General features: G+C 46.6%; 2 protein-coding genes across 2 annotated transcripts in view; both read right to left on the reverse strand.

The window, feature by feature from the left end:
* The window catches only part of LOC117469105 (kalirin-like), a 52,083-nt gene extending 44,069 nt beyond the window's left edge, over nt 1-8,014 (reverse strand). Inside the window, 6 exon segments of the mRNA XM_034113481.1 lie at nt 847-1,177; nt 1,411-1,634; nt 2,697-2,889; nt 3,690-3,804; nt 3,995-4,069; nt 7,969-8,014. Of these exon segments, the coding sequence (XP_033969372.1) occupies nt 847-1,177; nt 1,411-1,634; nt 2,697-2,889; nt 3,690-3,804; nt 3,995-4,069; nt 7,969-8,014 (984 nt within the window).
* Nucleotides 8,015-13,286: 5,272 nt separating this feature from the next.
* LOC117469106 (E3 ubiquitin-protein ligase TRIM63-like) lies at nt 13,287-15,632 on the reverse strand. Its single transcript, XM_034113482.1, has 2 exons — nt 14,925-15,632; nt 13,287-14,551 (listed from the first exon to the last, which is right to left on the reverse strand). The coding sequence occupies exons 1-2, from the start codon at nt 15,363-15,365 to the stop codon at nt 14,003-14,005; spliced, it is 990 nt and encodes a 329-aa protein (XP_033969373.1). The 5' UTR covers nt 15,366-15,632; the 3' UTR covers nt 13,287-14,002.
* Between the last annotated feature and the right edge of the window lie 6,376 nt (nt 15,633-22,008).

Here is a 22,008-nt window from a genome sequence, read left to right on the forward strand (position 1 = left end):
TATTTTAAGCAACACATTAAGTTGACGAAACACTCGAGTCAAATGTAATTAAAGTCAGATCGTGTCTTAGACGGGGCAGTGATATCATAAACCTGTTAATGTACGCATTCAAACACTTTCTCTGTTACCAGCTGTATTCACCTTGCAGGTGCAGCTGTGTGGCTTTGATCCTGGATAAAGTGTTTAAGTCATGGATGTTTAAAGTTTAACTTCTTCATATCTAATATTAAAGTTGACTTTTCATTCAGGAATTATGACGCTGCGCTGTCAGTACGCTTCTCCCTGTTTTTGATTGGTCAAATGTTGCTAACCCCGCCCCTTTCATGTGAACGCGCACCTAACTAGATAGGACACGGCTGGCTTGAGTTAACGACTTGATAACCAGCGTCGTAGGACCGCTTAGCGAGAGCGCGTTTGTTTTGGATTGGGCCAACCGGCTAACTCAAACATATCCAGGTTAGGTTGAACCGGCTTCGTAGCACAGGCCTCTGAGGTGTTCAGTGAACCACCCCTACTAGTGTGATGGAAACTTCTGGATCAATGGAGACTCAGAGAGACACAGAGAGCAGGAGCTTTGATGGAAACACAGATGGTTTATTTGGAGCTTCGGCGGAGAATTCCCAAGACCATGTATTTAGTTCTGAGAGAAGAATCAACATGCTGCAGAACAAGATACATCACTATAACCTCTATCAGCTGACGCCAGCAGGAGGAGCAGAGAGATACTGAGAGCAGCTGCTCAGTGAGGACACACTGGTCAACTTGGTCAAAGGTGTGGGCCTATAGGAACATATTTCCCCAACATCTATCAGCAGTGTTACGTATCGCCGATGGACTTGACCTCACCTTGGCGGCGTCCTGCTCGAACAGGTGCAGCTGCAGCGTCTGGTCCAGGGTCAGCTTCCTGTCGCCCCAGCTCTGCAGCAGGTGGGTCCGGGCCACCTGCAGGCGCTCCAGCAGGGCCGAGACCTTTGGAGCAATGCTCTGGAAGTCTGCGCCGCCGGAGAGCCAGCTGCCGTGACTCCCACCCCCTCCACCTCCTCCACCTCCTTCAGAGGAGGCGTCACCGTGGGAGGGCATTCGCATTCGCTGGAGCAAGCTCCGCCCCTCCCGCTCCAGAGAGTCGATTGGTGCCGTGGAGATGGTGTTTCTGAGACGACCGTGTTCCTCCAGGAGTCTGGGCAGGGAAAGAAGTACTCCATGAACAAAATATAACAGATAACATCCCAGTCAGTCCAAAGTTACGTCACTGAGTTTGTCTTTGAGTCCAAGTGGATGTTTATTCCACATTTTAAGAAATTCCCTCAAGGAATTCTGAGGTATCGCTTTCTGTGTTTGGGACGGACGGGATCCTCCACCAAATGTTATTGGTTCATGATCATCTGTGGGTCCAAGTGGACATTGACTCACTTGCGGGCCTCGTCCACGTCCTGGGGCTTGGGGACTCGGTTCAGCCCGGCCTCCAGCTGCTCCAGCTGGGCCAGCAGCTGCGTGGCGGCGCCGGTGAACTCCTCCAGACCCAGGCGCAGCTCGGTCCACTCCACATGGTCGTACTCCAGAGAACCCCCCAGGTCCGAGGTCAGCTGGGAGGGGTCCACCAGCCGGGACAGACCCTCCACCGACACCAGGCTGGTCTGGAGACGGTTAGCAGCAGTTAGCAGTTAGCAGTTAGCAGCAGTCAGCAGTTAGCAGTTAGCAGCAGTTAGCAGCAGTTAGCAGCAGTTAGCAGCAGTTAGCAGTTAGCAGCAGTTAGCAGCAGTGGTATTATAGTCAGCAGTACGTTTACTAAAGTTGGCAGCAGTATTAGATTCTGTGTTGGCAGTAGTACAGCAGTAGTAGTACAGCAGTAGTAGTACAGCAGCAGTAGTACAGCAGTAGTACAGCAGTAGTACAGTAGTAGTACAGTAGTAGTACAGCAGCAGTACAGCAGTAGTACAGCAGTAGTACAGCAGCAGTAGTACAGCAGTAGTACAGTAGTAGTACAGCAGCAGTACAGTAGTAGTACAGCAGTAGTACAGCAGTAGTACAGCAGTAGTACAGCAGCAGTAGTACAGCAGTAGTACAGTAGTAGTACAGCAGCAGTAGTACAGCAGTAGTACAGCAGTAGTACAGTAGTAGTACAGCAGCAGTAGTACAGCAGTAGTACAGTAGTAGTACAGCAGCAGTACAGCAGTAGTACAGCAGTAGTACAGCAGTAGTACAGCAGCAGTAGTACAGCAGTAGTACAGCAGTAGTACAGTAGTAGTACAGCAGCAGTAGTACAGCAGTAGTACAGCAGTAGTACAGCAGTAGTACAGCAGCAGTAGTACAGCAGTAGTACAGTAGTAGTACAGCAGCAGTACAGTAGTAGTACAGCAGTAGTACAGCAGTAGTACAGCAGTAGTACAGCAGCAGTAGTACAGCAGTAGTACAGTAGTAGTACAGCAGCAGTAGTACAGCAGTAGTACAGCAGTAGTACAGTAGTAGTACAGCAGCAGTAGTACAGCAGTAGTACAGTAGTAGTACAGCAGCAGTACAGCAGTAGTACAGCAGTAGTACAGCAGTAGTACAGCAGCAGTAGTACAGCAGTAGTACAGCAGTAGTACAGTAGTAGTACAGCAGCAGTAGTACAGCAGTAGTACAGTAGTAGTACAGCAGTAGTACAGCAGTAGTACAGCAGTAGTACAGCAGTAGTACATGTTTGTTAGTACTAGTACCTCGAAGCTGAGCTTGGCGCTGCCCAGGTTGGTCTTGTGTTTCTGCCAGAAGGTGTCAGGTTTGATGAGCAGCGCGGCGTGGATGCTGGAGGCAAAGGACTCCTGCAGCGTCCGGAGAACAGGTTTCACACTGTCCCACTTACTGCCTCGCATGTCCACCACCACCGTGAAGCCCCGCCCACACACCTCATCACTGAGGAGAGACACAGGTACAGGTGAGTATTAATACACATCATCACTGAGGAGACATAGGTCCAGGTGAGTACTAATACACATCATCACTGAGGAGACACAGGTACAGGTGAGTACTAATACACATCATCACTGAGGAGACATAGGTCCAGGTGAGTACTAATACACATCATCACTGAGGAGACATAGGTACAGGTGAGTACTAATACACATCATCACTGAGGAGACATAGGTCCAGGTGAGTACTAATACACATCATCACTGAGGAGAGACACAGGTACAGGTGAGTACTAATACACATCATCACTGAGGAGACACAGGTGAGTACTAATACACATCATCACTGAGGAGAGACACAGGTACAGGTGAGTACTAATACACATCATCACTGAGGAGACACAGGTGAGTACTAATACACATCATCACTGAGGAGACACAGGTGAGTACTAATACACATCATCACTGAGGAGAGACACAGGTACAGGTGAGTACTAATACACATCATCACTGAGGAGACACAGGTGAGTACTAATACACATCATCACTGAGGAGAGACACAGGTACAGGTGAGTACTAATACACATCATCACTGAGGAGACACAGGTGAGTACTAATACACATCATCACTGAGGAGACACAGGTGAGTACTAATACACATCATCACTGAGGAGAGACACAGGTACAGGTGAGTACTAATACACATCATCACTGAGGAGACACAGGTGAGTACTAATACACATCATCACTGCGGATACAGAGTATTTATACTTATACACAGACTGAGTGGTGGACAGGTGTTACCTGGGTATGGTCGCCAGGTAAGTGACCAATCGGCTGAGGTCTTCCTGTTTTATTCGATCGTGATTGGTCCTGGCAGGGAAGGTCAGGATTGGTCCTCCACGTTTGTCCCGCCCACCTGAAGAAACACTGTCCGTTACACCTGGTCTCACCTGGGTGTGTGTTGTGTGTGTGTGTGTGTGTGTGTGTGTGTGTGTGTGTGTGTGTGTGTGTGTGTGTGTGTGTGTGTGTGTGTGTGTGTGTGTGTGTGTGTGTGTGTGTGTGTGTGTGTGTGTGTGTGTGTGTGTGTGTGTGTGTGTGTGTGTTACCTGACACAAAGGCAACCTTCTCTCGGAGCACCGTCAGGACGTCGACGGCCCGCGGACACTCAGGTTTACCCGGACCTGAGGGAGAATGTGCTTTTTAAAATATTATTTTGCTCGTTTTTGCTGCTTTTCGATGTATTTTGTGACTTCAGACTTCAGACTTTAGACTTTAGACTTTAGACTTTAGAGCAGGGGTCTCCAACCTTTTTTAGGATGAGAGCTACTTTCAAAAAATAAAACAAGTCGTGAGCTACTTTTACTCCTCTTTTTATTGTTTTTTGCAGTGTATATATTTAGCACATTTTAACATTATGATATGCTTACCTTTAACCTTTGTGTGCTTTTGGGTCTGTGGGACCCGTTTTCAGTGTTTACTAAAAGAAAATGTATGCAATTTAATTATTTTAACCTGCTTTATTTGGGGGTGGACCTCACATCCTCTAGGGGGGTCCGGGGGCTTGCACCCCCGGGAAGATTTTTTTTTTAAATGTTGAAGTGAAATGCATCAATCTGGTGCACTTTGAGAGCAACATGAATTTATGGATACAGCTCTCAGCACTCATGAAAGGGAGCTGTATACTTTTCAATAATCCAAACATCTTTAGAATATGATCACAACCAATAACAAATCATTTAAACTTGATTATTCTTATTTTATGTTACCTAGTTAGCATTTTTTCTTTCTATTTATGCTTATTTTACTAATCACTCCCCTTTTAAATACAATATAGTACACATTGGAATGATTTCTTACTTTATTTGTTACAACTATATTAAATAGATAAAGGTGTGCTCTCTCTCTCTGTCTCTCTGTCTCTCTCTCTCTCGCTCCCTCACAGAGACTGTGTGCTCCTCCGTGGCGATGACGGCTTGCTAAAAAAATAAAATAAACATATTTGTAAAGTGGGGGGACACAAACGGGATTTCGAAAAGTGGGGGGGACTGTCCCCAGTGGAAATTACGCCATGCGTGTGTGTGCGTCAAGTGCAATAAATATGCAAGTTGCAACACACACACAGTAAAACTCTGCCCCTCATGTGTTGTATAGGCTGGCATGACTAGGCTGTTCAATGGGGCTGATGTGTTGTGTTGATTCTGCCAGAAGGAAAGGTTAAACTCCTTATGAAGCGGTGAGCTGCCGCTCCACATTGCTTTTCTTCCAGACTGCAACGCTGGTCCCGCAAATATAGCAAGAATGTTATTGGTCGATATTCATTGTGTGGGGTGGGGGGAGGAGGGGTGTTAGATAGATATAGAGTTGTAGTAAGTAGATAGAGTTCGCTATGATTGAGGTTTCGTTTATGCATAGGGTAGATTCTTTTAATTACATTTCCTTTATTTTTGGTGTATTTTTTACATTTTGGATTTGCTTGGCGAGCTACTTATTGAGGGCTTGCGAGCTACCGGTAGCTCGCGATCGACGTGTTGGAGACCCCTGCTTTAGAGCAATATATCGATATAGGATCGATATATTGCTCTAGACTAGATATTGTTTTAGATTTTGAATATCGTAAGAGTCTTTTCCTTTCAGTAAAGTTGAACAGACGTATCAGCCTCTCTGTGTTTACCTGCTCAGTATTGAGGATGAATTATCATAAATCTGTGTGTTCTTGTTCTGTGTCATTTTATTATATTCCCTTGTCCTCAAACTGTGAGCCTTACATTCTAAACTCAGGGGATATTATTTCCCCCAAAATGTTTTTAACGGTGGTTTTAAAATCCCGTCAAAAAGCGTTAGTTCCAGTTCGTTTGAAATTAAAACTGAGAATTAAATAATGAAAATATAAAACTACTTTCGCTCATCCACGGAAACGAGCCAATCAGAAGGAGCGGCTGATAGAAGTGTGTGTGAGAGTGTGTGTTGCAGATCATCCTCCACAGCGGGATGAAACTAATCCAACACACACACACACACACACACACACACACACACACACACACACACACACACACACACACACACACCACACACACACACACACACACACACACACACACACACACACACACACACACACACACACACACACACACACACACACACACACACACACACACACAGGGCTTTAAACGCCTCACATCAGAGAGAGGCAGACAGGAAGGAGATGAAGAAGGACGCTCACTCTTATGCAACCTAAACCGTCTTCTCTCATGTCTCCTTCTCCTTCACTAGTGTCCTTGAATCCTCCCTAAGGGACCCTCCACCCCCCCCCCAGAGTTACACTTTAATCTGGACTGACACCCTGTTTTAAAATCACAAATCTACACATTAACAGGTCCAGTCGAGTAGTTTTACAATAAAAGCCCTGCAACTCATTTAAAATGACAAGTCGTGTTACTTCAAAATAAAAGCCCTCTATAGTCTTAACCATAAAACCCTCTATTACCCTTTCACAATAAAAGCCCTGCCACACCTTTTACTTCAAAATAAAAGCCATGTATCATCTTTTTGGTTAAAGCGCTACTAATCCTTCAAAATAAAAGCCCTCTATTGCCTTAAGAAGACCTACTTAACCTTCAGAATAAAAGCCCTGACATTACTACGCCTTGTGAATGTGTTAAGTGTTGGTAGAGTTAAATATATAATATAAATACATGTATGCAAATATAAATACACAACAGAGTGCAGTCACTAGTGTGTGTGTGTGTGTGTGTGTGTGTGTGTGTGTGTGTGTGTGTGTGTGTGTGTGTGTGTGTGTGTGTGTGTGTGTGTGTGTGTGTGTGTGTGTGTGTGTGTGTGTGTGTGTGTGTGTGTGTGTGTGTGTGTGTGTGTGTGCACTGACCGCTGTCCAACAACTGTGAGTCAGATGGAGGCAGAGGGATTTCCATTGTAATGAACAAGTCCCACACACGCACACACACACACACACACACACACACACACACACACACACACAGTGAGTCAGTGTTGGTCCTAAAATAGCAGTGGATAAAAAGCCTTCTGAGGAACTTGCTGTCAGTCTGTCAGGACTCATCGCACAGATTACACAACACACACACACACACAGACACACACACACACACACACACACACACACACACACACACACACACACACACACACACAGACACACACACTCCAGCTCAAAGCGTCTTTATCATACGTTAGCATTACAGCTCGTTAAATGACTAATTAAGCTCAAAAGAGAAGCAGTCGTTAGTCATTCATAACATCGTTTTTCACAATAAAAGCACATAAGTCCTTTCAAAATAAAAGCCCTCTAGCTCCTTCAAAGTAAAACACAACATGGTTTTTCAAAATAAAGCCCAGAAGTTCCTTAAGGTTTTAAATGTACTATATGTATCATTACAATATTACATGTAATTAAATATAACAACTCTGTAACATTTCTAATGAAAAAATTATAATTTAAAAAATAATTAGGAATTAAAATCCCAGAATATGAAGTTTATATAAATGTTAAATAGATATTAAAGCGGTAAGTCTGATTTCTTTATGAAAATACACTTTGTTTATGTTGTTTATTTCACCAGTTTGACTGTACAGTCACCTGCAGGCTGATACACCTCTAATTACTGTTAATTGATGCCTCTCAGCCAATCACAGAGCAGTATACAGAAAACAATAACACTAAATAAATATATATCATCCACCCCCCTTATAATACTACAGGAATGAATGGATGGCATCATGTGACCACAGCACACACACACACACACACACACACACACACACACACACACACACACACACACACACACACGATGATAACCAAGCAGGCCTTCCCACAATCCTCCTTGGTAGGACCCTCCACCCCCCAATACACACACACACACACACCCCAATGGACTAGAGGGGTGCTGACACACACACACACACACACATTCTCTGAGTCAATGGGCGGATGTGGAGGCATCATGGCCACAGCATCTCCCACTACACACACACACACACACACACACACACACACACACACACACACACACACACACACACACACACACACACACCCTACCTGCCGTCGCCAGGCCTTCCTCTCCTCCTCCCTCCACAGAATTCATCCTCCTCTTCCTCCTCCTCCTCCTCCTCCTCCTCGCGCTCTCTCCTCCTCGCGCTCTCTCCCCTGATGTTCGGCCTCGTGCCTCCTGCTACCCGTCCATCCCGGTGCTCCTCCCGGTGTGCTCCTGTCCTCGCGGTGCTCACGGTGCTCCTCGCGGCTCTCTCTGCAGCATCGTCCCGGGTCTCGGTGTCTCTCCGCCGGCAGCAGCTCAGCAGCAGCTCGGTGCACGGAGCCTCCAGTGCGCCTGCGCAGAGGGAGAGAGAGAGAGGGGCTGCAGCAGCTGCTCACACACACACACACACACTACACACCCCGCCTTCCTCCGTTACTATTAACGTTACTAGTACTGTAAAGGTGGCGTTACTATTGACGTTTAGTGAAATATTAAATTAAATTATATTTTATTAAATACAATTATATTTTATATTTATTGTATTATATTGTATTATATTATATTATATTTTATTATATTAGTTATTTATATTATTAATACTAAAAATTGAGTTTTTTAAATTATTTTATTTCACAGGATGTTATAATACACACTTGCATGTGTTATTTAAAATGAAAACATTTCTTTAATATTCTTAGATTTTTGTATATATTAATTTATGTTTAATAATTCATTTAAATATTATAATATTATAATTAATGTACTTCCTTGTAATAAAGTCCTCCTTCAGTGAGCCAACAGCGCCCCCAGAGCTCCTTCAGTGAGCCAACAGCGCCCCCCACAGCTCCTTCAGTGAGCCAACAGCGCCCCCAGAGCTCCTTCAGTGAGCCAACAGCGCCCCCCACAGCTCCTTCAGTGAGCCAACAGCGCCCCCCACAGCTCCTTCAGTGAGCCAACAGCGCCCCCAGAGCTCCTTCAGTGAGCCAACAGCGCCCCCACAGCTCCTTCAGTGAGCCAACAGCGCCCCCCACAGCTCCTTCAGTGAGCCAACAGCGACCCCACAGCTCCTTCAGTGAGCCAACAGCGCCCCCCAGAGCTCCTTCAGTGAGCCAACAGCGCCCCCCACAGCTCCTTCAATGAGCCAACAGCGCCCCCCACAGCTCCTTCAGTGAGCCAACAGCGCCCCCCACAGCTCCTTCAGTGAGCCAACAGCGCCCCCCACAGCTCCTTCAGTGAGCCAACAGCGCCCCCCACAGCTCCTTCAGTGAGCCAACAGCGCCCCCCAGAGCTCCTTCAGTGAGCCAACAGCGCCCCCCACAGCTCCTTCAGTGAGCCAACAGCGCCCCCCCAGAGCTCCTTCAGTGAGCCAACAGCGCCCCCAGAGCTCCTTCAGTGAGCCAACAGCGCCCCCAGAGCTCCTTCAGTGAGCCAACAGCGCCCCCCACAGCTCCTTCAGTGAGCCAACAGCGCCCCCCCACAGCTCCTTCAGTGAGCCAACAGCGCCCCCAGAGGCCAGATGACGTCACAGCAGTGCCAAAAGCGCCCCCCAGAGGCCAGATGACGTCACAGCAGTGCCAAAAGCGCCCCCCAGAGGCCAGATGACGTCACAGCAGCTTTACACCCGATTAACTTTATTCTTAAAAAACTACTTTTAAATGATTACTTTAATTTACAGTTTATATTGTTAAGCATAGAAATATATAAATAATATTTAGAAGAATAAAAGAAATAAAGGACCATTTTTACCAGGTATAATCTCAAAAATAACCATTTATTAATTATTCCAACTAAAATATAGTCTACTTTTATTCATATTGATCTATTTCTGTGTTGCAACAAATCAAACCGTGTTTAGTTAGTGACGTCATAAGATCTTTTTTAATTGAATATAAAATCTATAAAAAGACATATTTAATGTTGTTATTTCTCCATCGATCCACTTTGCTGCAGAGTGACGTCCTGGCTGGCAGCGTGATGACGTCATGATGTCCTGTTACCGTAGAAACGGAGGAGCGTCGGCTGTGCTAAAGGCTAACTGATGCTAACTAGCCAGAAAACTCTGGCTAAAAATGTTTGGAGCTTTGTAACGTTTTAAATGAGTCAGTGTGAGGTTGTTAGACAGGCTAACGTTATATTGCATTTAATGTGTTATTAATTAATGCTTAGATCCTGCTCAGGTTAGTATTTAATATTCATTTGTTTATTTACTTTTGTTATCCCTATTTCTATGTTGTATTTGTTATTTATTTACCCTTTTATTTATATTTAAAATTAGGCCAAAACTATTTTATTAGTATTAGTATTTTTAGAGGTGCAGTTTGCTGTTGTAACCGCCAGAGGGAGATGTTTACCTTCTCTAATATTCATTTTTTCTTTTTCTATTGATTTAACTTATTAATTACAGCATGAAGATTTAAAAACATATTTATTTATTTCAGAAAGTACTTTTATAATAATAATAATATTTGTTCTGTGTTTAAATGTTTAAAATGCAATTAAAGCAGCTTCCTCTCATTACCTGTCCCTCTCCTGTTGGACTCCCATGATGCATCTCTTCGCTTCAACACCAGGACCAGCCCACCCCCCTTCTTCATCGGTACCAACACACACTGTACACACACTGTACACACACTGTACACACACTGTACACACACTGTACACACACTGTACACACACTGTACACACACTGTACACACACTTTACAGTGGCGGCGCCAGGGGGTGAAGTAGCCCCCAGGATAGCCATAGCACCCCCAAGAAATGTATGTTAGTGATGGGAATTATGGCTCTTTGAAGGGAGCCGGATCTTATGGCTCCGTTCCTTTCAAAGAGCCGTTCAAAAGAGCCGTTCAAAAGAGCCGTTTTTTTAAAAAGGGGGCGGGGGTTACTAGGTTTATCTGCGAAATAATCACCAGGATAATGATTGACTGCATTGCCAGACCTAATGTCAATAATCTGCATTGTAAACATGACACAAGGTGGCGCCATATCCATGTCATTCATGTCAGTGAATGTACTTTGAATTTACCCTCTGCATGTGTTAAGTAAATAAAGTTGCCTTGCCTTGAATGAAATTCACGCAACTCTTAATATTAGTAGTGTGTTTTTAAGTGGCGATGGAGATTATTTGTTGACCCTGCTTTAAAGGATATTTTGCCTTTACAAATGGTGCGCTTTATCACTGCCTGGGTTTTGGTTGAAGTGCATCCAAATGCTGCTGCGTTTTCGCGTTTGGCTCATTTTACATCCGAAAAACACGTCGTCTATCTGTCCAGTACCACTTGTTATGACTTCTCTCTCTCGCGTATTCCGTTAAGACCCACCCCACCTAACTCCTCGTGCTGAAACCTACAAATCAGAGTAGGGGCGGGTCTTCACAGAATACGTTTGGGGAACAAAATCAAGCTTTTTAAAAGGCGAGTGAATTTTGGCAGGCAGTGAGTGCGGACCAACTTTGATTGAACGATAAGAAGAACGGCTCTCACCAAGTACGACTCGGTTCCCCTCGTTCGTACCAAAGAGCCGTTCAAAAGAATCGGCTCGTTCGCGACCGACACATCACTAATGTATGTGTCTTTGAAAAATGATTGATTCATAAAGAATATGCAAGCTCTGCTCTGCGTGCGTGGGTGCCCCCCCACTGAGCCTGTACACACTATAATACAATAATACTTATATGTGTTTATATAAGCTGTTAAAGGTCACAACAGGACCACTTTACGAAGTGTGTTCACTTTATTAAAAACTTTATTTTGTAGAGAAAATAGATATTAATAATAATAATATAAAAATAGCAAAAAATAACAAAGAAAATAACAAATAATAATAAAGAAAATAACTAATAATAAATAGAACAAATTATAATAATATTACAAAATAGATAATAATAATATTAGTTTGGTGCAAAGTGAGGATTTGATATTAAATATGAAAGTAGTTTCTCTGACGCATTGATCCAGATATTGTCTGGTTATAATGTATTGATATTTATGTAATTGTTATTAATAGAGTGCTCTCAGCGGGGGGGCGTCTGATCCTCAGATGTCTCTCAGCGGGAACGTCTTTTATTCAAATCCCCTGCAGCCAGAATACATCAGAAAATAACAATACTAATGATTATTGATTGAACATCCTATTCATCAGAGTTCATCTGTGAACTCACACTACTGAATCACATGTAATCATAAAGGCCTTCCTGTGTGTTGGTGTGCCAGTGGCGCCCTCTGGTGGACTGTGTGCCGGTGGCGCCCTCTGGTGGACTGTGTGCCAGTGGCGCCCTCTGGTGGACTGTGTGCCGGTGGCGCCCTCTGGTGGACTGTGTGCCAGTGGCGCCCTCTGGTGGACTGTGTGCCGGTGGCGCCCTCTGGTGGACTGTGTGCCGGTGGCGCCCTCTGGTGGACTGTGTGCCGGTGGCGCCCTCTGGTGGACTGTGTGCCAGTGGCGCCCTCTGGTGGACTGTGTGCCGGTGGCGCCCTCTGGTGGACTGTGTGCCAGTGGCGCCCTCTGGTGGACTGTGTGCCAGTGGCGCCCTCTGGTGGACTGTGTGCCGGTGGCGCCCTCTGGTGGACTGTGTGCCGGTGGCGCCCTCTGGTGGACTGTGTGTGAGTGGCGCCCTCTGGTGGACTGTGTGCGAGTGGCGCCCTCTGGTGGACTGTGTGCGAGTGGCGCCCTCTGGTGGACTGTGTGCGAGTGGCGCCCTCTGGTGGACTGTGTGCGAGTGGCGCCCTCTGGTGGACTGTGTGCGAGTGGCGCCCACTGGTGGACTGTGTGCGAGTGGCGCCCACTGGTGGACAGCAGGGGAATTACACATGCAGACAGACAGAATATAAATATAGATATATGAATATAAAAGTGTAAACACATCATTAAATAATGAGGTATATATATCAGCAGACCTCCAGCAGCTGCAGGTTCACAGGGTTCAGGTCTAACTTAAGATCCAGGTCTCTGATCCTGAGTCAGTCCACCAGACTCCCTTTAGGGTTAGGGTCTCAACTCACCCTCAGGATGCAATCATTTATTCTCTTTATATAACTTCACTTTATTGTTTTTTAGTATTTTAAATATTTTTAGAATGTTGTGCCATTATGTTTAAATATAATTATCATATATTATTATTATTATAATAGTATAACTCTTTATGATCTATTCTGTTAAATAGTTTATGTTTGTTGGCACTCTTTTGACTTGTCCCGTCACGGATGTCCTTATAAAGACTGTATCTGTTCACACCTCTCAGTCTGGGTCCCCCTCAGAAACCAGACCCCCGCCAAAATAAAAGCCCCTTATCTATTCCCGTCCTCCAGTTACACCAAGTAAGGAGGCGTTCACTGACCCCTCTGAAAGTGGGTCAACGGCTAAAAACAGACGCTGAGAAAGGACAGAGTCACCGTCAAACTTTATTAACACGTTCACGAGTTACAGCAGAAAACACGATATAAATAAATCTCTCCAGACTTCGTCCGCACGAGGAAACACATAAATAGAAAAAGTATAAAAAGTCGAAAAGTATTTTCTTGGTGTTTGAGGAACGTCAGGCTTTTCATGTTTCCAGAATAAAGTCTGTCTTTCGTACTCAACGCTCTTATTTTGAAATGTCACGTTTATTCCTGGACCTTTTGACCTTCAGAATAAAAGTCACCTTGGTGTGTTCACTCGTCGAGTCCAGAATAAAGTTCCCTTCATCTGTGGGACGGATAACGGAATAACAAAGGAATTCAAAAGCTCTTATTTTGAAATGATCCCTCCTTATGTTGACCTTCAGAATAAAAGCCTCCTTGGTGTGTTCACTCGTCATGTCCCTTTATCGTTCATAATACTCGAGTAAATCTCCTCTGTGGGACGAATAACGGAATAATAAAGGAATCCAAAAGTCCAGCTCTTATTTTGAAATGTCAGGTTTACTCCTAGACCTTTTGACCTTCAGAATAAAAGCCTCCTTGTTGTGTTCACTCAACATGTCCAGAATAAAGTCTCTTTATCGTTCATAACACTAAGTGAGTAAATCTCATCTGTTGGACGAATAAATGTATTCAAAGTTCAGCTCTTATTCTGAAACTCTGCCTCCACACGGTGCCCTTCACAATAAAAGCCCCTCTCACTCCCGTCTGAACTCCATAGCGCTGAGCAGCCTCTGGGCCTCTGAGGTGTCGATGGTCATGTGATCCAGACTCTCAACCCCTGGCTCCGGTCCCTTCGGGGGGGCGCCGCCCGCCACTAGCTCCGCCTCCTCCCTCAGCGTCTTGGCGTCCAATAGGAAGCTGGCGGCGCTGCATTGCGTCTGCATGCTAGCCGTTAGCTTCTCCTGCATGGCGGCGCTTAGCTGTAGCTGCTGGCGATGTAGCGCCGCGACGCCGTTTAGCTTCGCCACTCGCTCTCTCTCTTCCCTCCCGATGTTCTCCAGTAACTCGCCCTTCTTCTCCTCCAAGATGGCGTACAGCAGATCCAGACTTTCGCCCAAACGCCTCCTCTGCCGCTCGCCGTTTTCCACGATGAGCGAGCAGGCGTCGTCCATCTGAGCGACGGCCGCCTGTAGCGCCGCGCTGCTAGCTGCCAGCGTCTCCACGGCAACACGCATCTCGGCCTTCTGGGTATTATAGACGGAGAGCAGCGGCGCCACCTCGCAGTCCTTGTGAGCGCCGAACACCTGGAGACAGGAAACACAAGAAGAAGAAGTTAGAGTCAGAGGAACTTCAGATCCAGTTCCTCTGGGACCAGAACTCTAAGGAACTTCAGATCCAGTTCCTCTGGGACCAGAACTCTGAGGACAGGAAGGTTCAGGAGCTCCAGGAGATAAAGACGCTGTAGTTTAACAATCTAAATTATAAAATATTAAACAAGTCTAACTTTATATAATAAAGTACTTGGTAGTCAGTTCCTCAGTTACAAACTACCAGATCCTACGGGTCAGAGGGGCTTCATGACCTCTGACCCTGATCCTCTGCATGGTTCACCTGGACCCTGACCCTGATGGACCCTCTCAGCTCCAGAGAGACGCTGTAGTTTCTATAGTCTCTCACCTTGCACATGGAGCAGGTGGGGGTCTTGCAGGTCACGCAGTAGATGTTGATCTTCTCCTCTTCGTGCTCCCTGCAGCGCGGCTCGTCTCCTCCCTCCTTCTTCCTCACCTCCTCCTCCTCCTCCAGCTGGCCCTTGCCCTCCTGCTGCTGTTTGTACATGTCGATGATGTTTTCCACCAGCAGGTTCCTCTGCAGGCCGAACACGCCGTGGCGGTCCAGGACCACCTCGTGGCGGCAGGTGGGGCACCTGAAGGTCCCCCCGGAGTAGTGGTAGGCGTTCCTGGACTCGAACAGGTCGTTGGCGCAGCCTCGGCACAGGTTGTGCTGACACGGCAGGATCACCACCGGCTTGGTGAACATCTCCAGACAGATGGGGCAGCTCAGCTGCTGCTCCAGACTCTCCATGGCTGAGCCTGAACGCACCACGGACACGATGTCCATCTCTACGGTCAGTCTGCTTCTTCTTCCTGTTGAACTCTTTAAAGTCCTGCTGCTCCTCTTCTTCTTCTTCCTGTTGAACTCTTTAAAGTCCTGCTGCTCCTCTGCTTCTTCTTCCTGTTGAACTCTTTAAAGTCCTGCTGCTCCTCTTCTTCTTCTTCCTGTTGAACTCTTTAAAGTCCTGCTGCTCCTCTTCTTCCTCTTCTTGAAGTCTCTAAAGGATAGATTTGACTTTAAGATCTTTTTCAATTCCAAAGTCTCTCCTTCCTCGTCCTCATGTGTCTGTCTGCCGGCAGCTGAACGCCTGCAGCCTTTATACCCTCTGGTGTGTGTGTGTGTGTGTGTGTGTGTGTGTGTGTGTGTGTGTGTGTGTGTGTGTGTGTGTGTGTGTGTGTGTGTGTGTGTGTGTGTGTGTGTGTGTGTGTGTGTGTGTGTGTGTGTGTGTGACAGAAATAGAGCTGCACATGCCTTTCTGTGAAACCCCCCCGGTCGTCAACATGTAGCATGAAGTGTTGACATGTTGTTGCCTTGTGGGCGGGACATAGGAATAAAGAAATACTTATTATTAATAATTATTTAAAATAAAAAAATTGATATAAAGAAAATTAAATTATTAATTTTTTCAAATATTTTATTCATATTTATTTATTTATTTTATTTCTCTTTTCTATCACCACATGTTTCTTATACTCTCACAGGGCCGACGTGAGACCCCACGCAAAGTTATATGATGAGGCGAGATGAGGCTTCCTCCGCGAGGCGAGGCTTCCTCCGCGAGGCGAGGCTTCCTCCGCGAGATGAGGCTTCCTCCGCGAGGCGAGGCTTCCTCCGCGAGATGAGGCTTCCTCCGCGAGATGAGGCTTCCTCCGCGAGATGAGGCTTCCTCCGCGAGATGAGGCTTCCTCCGCGAGATGAGGCTTCCTCCGCGAGATGAGGCTTCCTCCGCGAGATGAGGCTTCCTCCGCGAGATGAGGCTTCCTCCGCGAGGCGAGGCTTCCTCCGCGAGATGAGGCTTCCTCCGCGAGGCGAGGCTTCCTCCGCGAGATGAGGCTTCCTCCGCGAGGTGAGGCTTCCTCCGCGAGATGAGGCTTCCTCCGCGAGATGAGGCTTCCTCCGCGAGGCGAGGCTTCCTCCGCGAGATGAGGCTTCCTCCGCGAGGCGAGGCTTCCTCTGCGAGATGAGGCTTCCTCCGCGAGGCGAGGCTTCCTCCGCGAGATGAGGCTTCCTCCGCGAGATGAGGCTTCCTCCGCGAGATGAGGCTTCCTCCGCGAGGCGAGGCTTCCTCCGCGAGATGAGGCTTCCTCCGCGAGATGAGGCTTCCTCCGCGAGGTGAGGCTTCCTCCGCGAGATGAGGCTTCCTCCGCGAGATGAGGCGCCACACAGTCGGCCCTGTTCTTATGTTCTTATATGATTTACTTATTTATTCCTCTTTTTTTCCTGTTTATATAGTCATTCACTTTTATTTCTTAATTTCTTTATTTTCTATTTTGTTCATTTATTGTTATTGTTGTTATGGCACCTTTTGGCCTCCATACCCCTGACTAATCAACACATTCACATTTATATTAATACATATTCAGTTTAACACTTTAAATGCAGACGCTGGCTTCACTTTTGACCCAAATATGTGTGTGTGTGTGTGTGTGTGTGTGGTGTGGGGGGGGGGGTGTGTGTGTGGGGGGGTGTGGGTGTGTGTGTGTGGGGGTGTGTGTGTGTGTGTGTGTGTGTGTGTGTGTGTGTGTGTGTGTGGGGGTGTGTGTGTGTGTGTGTGTGTGTGTGTGTGTGTGGGGGGGGGGGGTGTGTGTGGGGGGGTGTGGGTGTGTGTGTGTGGGGGTGTGTGTGTGTGTGTGTGTGTGTGTGTGTGTGTGTGTGTGTGTGGGGGGGGGGTGTGTGTGTGGGGGGGGTGTGGGTGTGTGTGTGTGTGTGTGTGTGTGTGGTGTGGTGTGTGTGTGTGGGGGGGGGGGTGGGTGTGTGGGGGGGTGGTGGGTGTGGGTGTGTGGGGTGTGTGTGTGTGGTGTGTGTGTGTGTGTGTGGGTGGTGGTTGGGGGGGTTTTTGATGTGTAGTGGTGTTGTGTGTGTGTGGTGGGGTGTGTGTGTGTGTGTGTGTGATGTGGTGTTCTGTGGGGGGGGCTGGGTGTCGTGGTGGGGTGTGTGTGTGGGTGTGGTGGGGTGTGATGTGTGTGTGGTGTGTGGTGTGTGATGCTGTGTGTGTGGGGTGTGTGGGTGGGTGTGTTGTGGGTTTGTGGCTTTCGGATGTGTGTGTGTGTGGTGTGTGTGGGTGTGTTGGGTGTGTGTTGTGTTTGTGTGTTGTGTGTGTGGTGGGGTGGGTAGGGGGGTGTGTGTGGTGTGTGGGTAGTGTGGGGGTGGGGGTGTGGATGGGTGTGGTGGGGGTGGTGGGTAGTGTGTCGTGTTGTGTGAGATGTGTGTGTGTGTGTGTGTGTGTGTGTGGTGTTGTGTGCTGTGTTGTGGTGTGTGTGTGTGTGGGGAGGGCGTGCTGGGGGGTGTGTGTGGGGGTGGGGTTGTGTGTGTGTGTGTGTGTGTGTGTGTGTGTGTGTGTGTGTGTCAAACAGCTGCAGTGTCATGTGACCTCTTGTGTGTTTATGTCACACCGTGTCCTTGTTGACATCTCTTAAATATTAAAAACACTTTCCTGATGTTCATTTTAAATTATATTCAATATATTAAACAAATGCGGAATTATTAAGACATAGCTAAATATATTCATTATACAATATCAACAATCATGTATGTGTGTGTTTATTGTGAGTTCTAGTGTGTGTGTGTGTGAGGGTCCTCACGAGTACAAACACGCATCTCCTTTCAGTCTGTCATTATCTTGCAACACACACACAAACACACACACAAACACACACACACAAACACACACACAAACACACACACCCCCCCTCCCCCACACACACAAACACACACACAAACACACACACACACACACCCCCACCACACACACAAACACACACACACAAACACACACACACACCAGCACACCAACACACACACCCCCCCCACACACACACACAAACACACACACACAAACACACACACACACAATCACACAAACACACACACCCCCCCACACACACACACAAACACACACACAAACACACACACACAAACACACACACACACAATCACACAAACACACACACACCCCCCCCACACACACACACAAACACACACACACTTAAAACACACACACACACACACACACACAAACACACACACTCTGAAAACCTCATTAAAACAAATATTTTCAAAATAAAATAAAAAAAAAATTCTTATTCTGTAGCCTCGTCTCAATACCCCTCCTCGACTCCTCCTTTCCCTCACTCGCGTCCCTTCCTTGCGTCTTAGCTCCGCCTCCGTAAGATGCGAGCGAGAGACACGAGGAGGAGACGCGAGGACAGAGGAGTCCTCAGGTATTAATTGGGACGTCCTCGTTCACTCACACGTCACTCTTAAACGACGTCTGTTAATGATGACATGTGCACAGCTGTATCCCCTCTCATCGGGTTTAACTGAATAACCTTTAGAACCTTTAGAACCTTTAGAACCGGCCCATTTGTTGTTAAATATGTATTTAAATGAATGAATCTTTCTCTTTTTAGTCAAGGAATTCAATGTATGATGGTTGGTCCTGCTTTTGTGTTCCGTTTTGGTGTAAAATGTACATTTCAATAAAATTATATTTATAATAATGTGAAAGCCTTTACTCTGAACATGTGTGTCCTGTAGATCCCCACATTCACCACAAACACACATTCAGGACTGTGCATTTTAAATAATTTAACTACTCAATATTTTAACACAAAACAAAACAAATAATTGTTATTGATCAAGATCTAGCCATTTATGAAATAGCTTTCTTAATAGCTATGTTTTAGTGACGTTCAAGATCATTAAACATGACTTAAATTGTTAGTATAACCTTAAGAAATGAATTGCACATAATAATTCCCACGGAGCTGTGAGCACTTAGACATTTATGTGACGCTTTCCCACTCATTCTTCCAGTTCTCCGTTTTCCTCTCTTGAAATGGACCAGCTGTGAAGGTGGGGGCGGGGCCAGCTGTGAAGGTGGGGGCGGGGCTTTGATACGCGAGTAGTGAAAACACTTCCGCGTAGTCTGCTCTCGTGTATCCTCCCTTTCGTCTCCTCCCGCACCCCTCCTCCCTCACCCCTCCTCGACTCCTCCGTGTGCATTTCAGCTATTGGGACGTCCTTCAACATGGCGTGTCTTGATCGATTTCCGGGTCAAGTCCCGGAGGAGGGGAAGAGAGGAGTCGAGGAGGGGTATTGGGATGAGGCTCCTGTGTTTCTGTCAGAGTGACGCCTCTCCTTCACAGCTGATGATCTCAGACTTCCCTCAGGTGAGACTTCCCTCAGGTGAGACTTCCCTCAGGTGAGACTTCCCTCAGGTGAGACTTCACTCAGGTGAGACTTCCCTCAGGTGAGACTTCACTCAGGTGAGACTTCACTCAGGTGAGACTTCCCTCAGGTGAGACTTCCCTCAGGTGAGACTTCCCTCAGGTGAGACTTCACTCAGGTGAGACTTACTCAGGTGAGACTTCACTCAGGTGAGACTTCACTCAGGTGAGACTTCACTCAGGTGAGACTTCCCTCAGGTGAGACTTCACTCAGGTGAGACTTCCCTCAGGTGAGACTTCACTCAGGTGAGACTTCCCTCAGGTGAGACTTCACTCAGGTGAGACTTCACTCAGGTGAGACTTACTCAGGTGAGACTTCCCTCAGGTGAGACTTCACTCAGGTGAGACTTCACTCAGGTGAGACTTACTCAGGTGAGACTTCCCTCAGGTGAGACTTCACTCAGGTGAGACTTACTCAGGTGAGACTTCCCTCAGGTGAGACTTCACTCAGGTGAGACTTACTCAGGTGAGACTTCACTCAGGTGAAACTTCCCTCAGGTGAGACTTCACTCAGGTGAGACTTACTCAGGTGAGACTTCACTCAGGTGAGACTCAGGTGAGACTTCACTCAGGTGAGACTTCACTCAGGTGATACTTCACTCAGGTGAGACTTCACTCAGACTTCCCTCAGGTGAGACTTCCCTCAGGTGAGACTTCCCTCAGGTGAGACTTCACTCAGGTGAGACTTACTCAGGTGAGACTTCCCTCAGGTGAGACTTCACTCAGGTGAGACTTCACTCAGGTGAGACTTACTCAGGTGAGACTTCCCTCAGGTGAGACTTCACTCAGGTGAGACTTACTCAGGTGAGACTTCCCTCAGGTGAGACTTCACTCAGGTGAGACTTCACTCAGGTGAGACTTCCCTCAGGTGAGACTTCACTCAGGTGAGACTTCACTCAGGTGAGACTCAGGTGAGACTTCCCTCAGGTGAGACTTCACTCAGGTGAGACTTCACTCAGACTTCCCTCAGGTAGACTCTCTCTGGCTGCGTCTCAGGTCGACTATTTTCATTTCCTCGGTCGTCGGTCCTCGGTCTCACCGGAAGTTGATTTGTCTGCGCCATCTTGAGTAGCGTCCCATGGCTCTTATTTCTGCCAGAGGAGTGAGGAGCGAGGAGCGATAATGGAGGAGCGAGGAGCGAGGAGCGATAATGGAGGAGCGAGGAGCGAGGAGCGATAACCGAGGAACCACCAGACCATCCTCCGCTGAAATCCTCAGAGACTCGCCCCGCCCCCTTACTGTGTATCGCTCACTGATTGGACGATGCAGCGCACTGATCTGTTGATTCTTGACATGAGAGCAGTTTCCCAGCGGAGTGAAGAAAACACATGAAACTCACGGGACTCACTCCTCAGTTCATACTGGGTTCTGTTTCAATGAATGCATCATTCAGTTACAAATATGTGATATATCTGAACAACAAAGTGGACAAAGATCATTTTATTCATTTATTGGAAACATTTTCATGATCGCTTTTTCGTTTATACATTTTAAGAATGGCGTTTATCTTTTTTGAGAATGAGTTTTTATTTAATGTATTTGGGTCTACAACAGATGATACACATGTTTGTGTCAGTAAATGTGTACTAACAGAGGCGGGGGTGTTTGTGAAAACAACGGGGACAGAGCTGCTGTCAGACGATCAGCTGTGCGGCGTCATCACAAACGGACGTGGCTTCACGTGACGCTCCGGAGGAAAGGACGTCCCATTGCTCTGAAAACTCATTTCCCTGCTTCTCGTGGTTTCCTTGCGTCTCTCCATGCTTCCTGGTGGGAGGGACTAGACGCAGGGAAACAACGCAAGTGAGGGACGCAAGGATTCCATTTAACCGACCTGAGACGCAGCCTCTGTCACAACACACCTGTTCACCTGTTACAGACCTCTCCTCTCACGCTCCTGTGTCTCCTCTGAAGACACCTCAGTCACCTTTCTGCTCCATGTTCCCTCACACCTGCTCAGGTACTTTAGCTCGTTAAGATACAAAAAGAAAAAAAGGTCAATAAAAGAAAATGTGGAAATATCAACAGAAATTTGAGAAAATAAAATGTTTAAGGAAATAATAAATAAATATTTAAAAAACAAAGAAATACAAAATCTAGAAATGAAGTAAAACAATTAAAGATAATTATCTCTAAAGAATGCAAACAGAAATAATAATAATATGTTTTTATTTGTTTCTATTCATTAGAAAGTCAACAAT

Source organism: Trematomus bernacchii, unplaced genomic scaffold (genome assembly GCF_902827165.1).
Source record: "Trematomus bernacchii unplaced genomic scaffold, fTreBer1.1, whole genome shotgun sequence".
Taxonomy (NCBI): domain Eukaryota; kingdom Metazoa; phylum Chordata; class Actinopteri; order Perciformes; family Nototheniidae; genus Trematomus; species Trematomus bernacchii.

Excerpts from the sequence above, each read along its gene's own strand:
- LOC117469106 (XM_034113482.1), bottom strand. The coding sequence starts at position 15,365 with ATGGACATCGTGTCCGTGGTGCGTTCAGGCTCAGCCATGGAGAGTCTG. Across the intron at positions 14,552-14,924 it reads CCACCTGCTCCATGTGCAAG|GTGTTCGGCGCTCACAAGGA; the intron begins GTGAGAGACTAT and ends TCCTGTCTCCAG.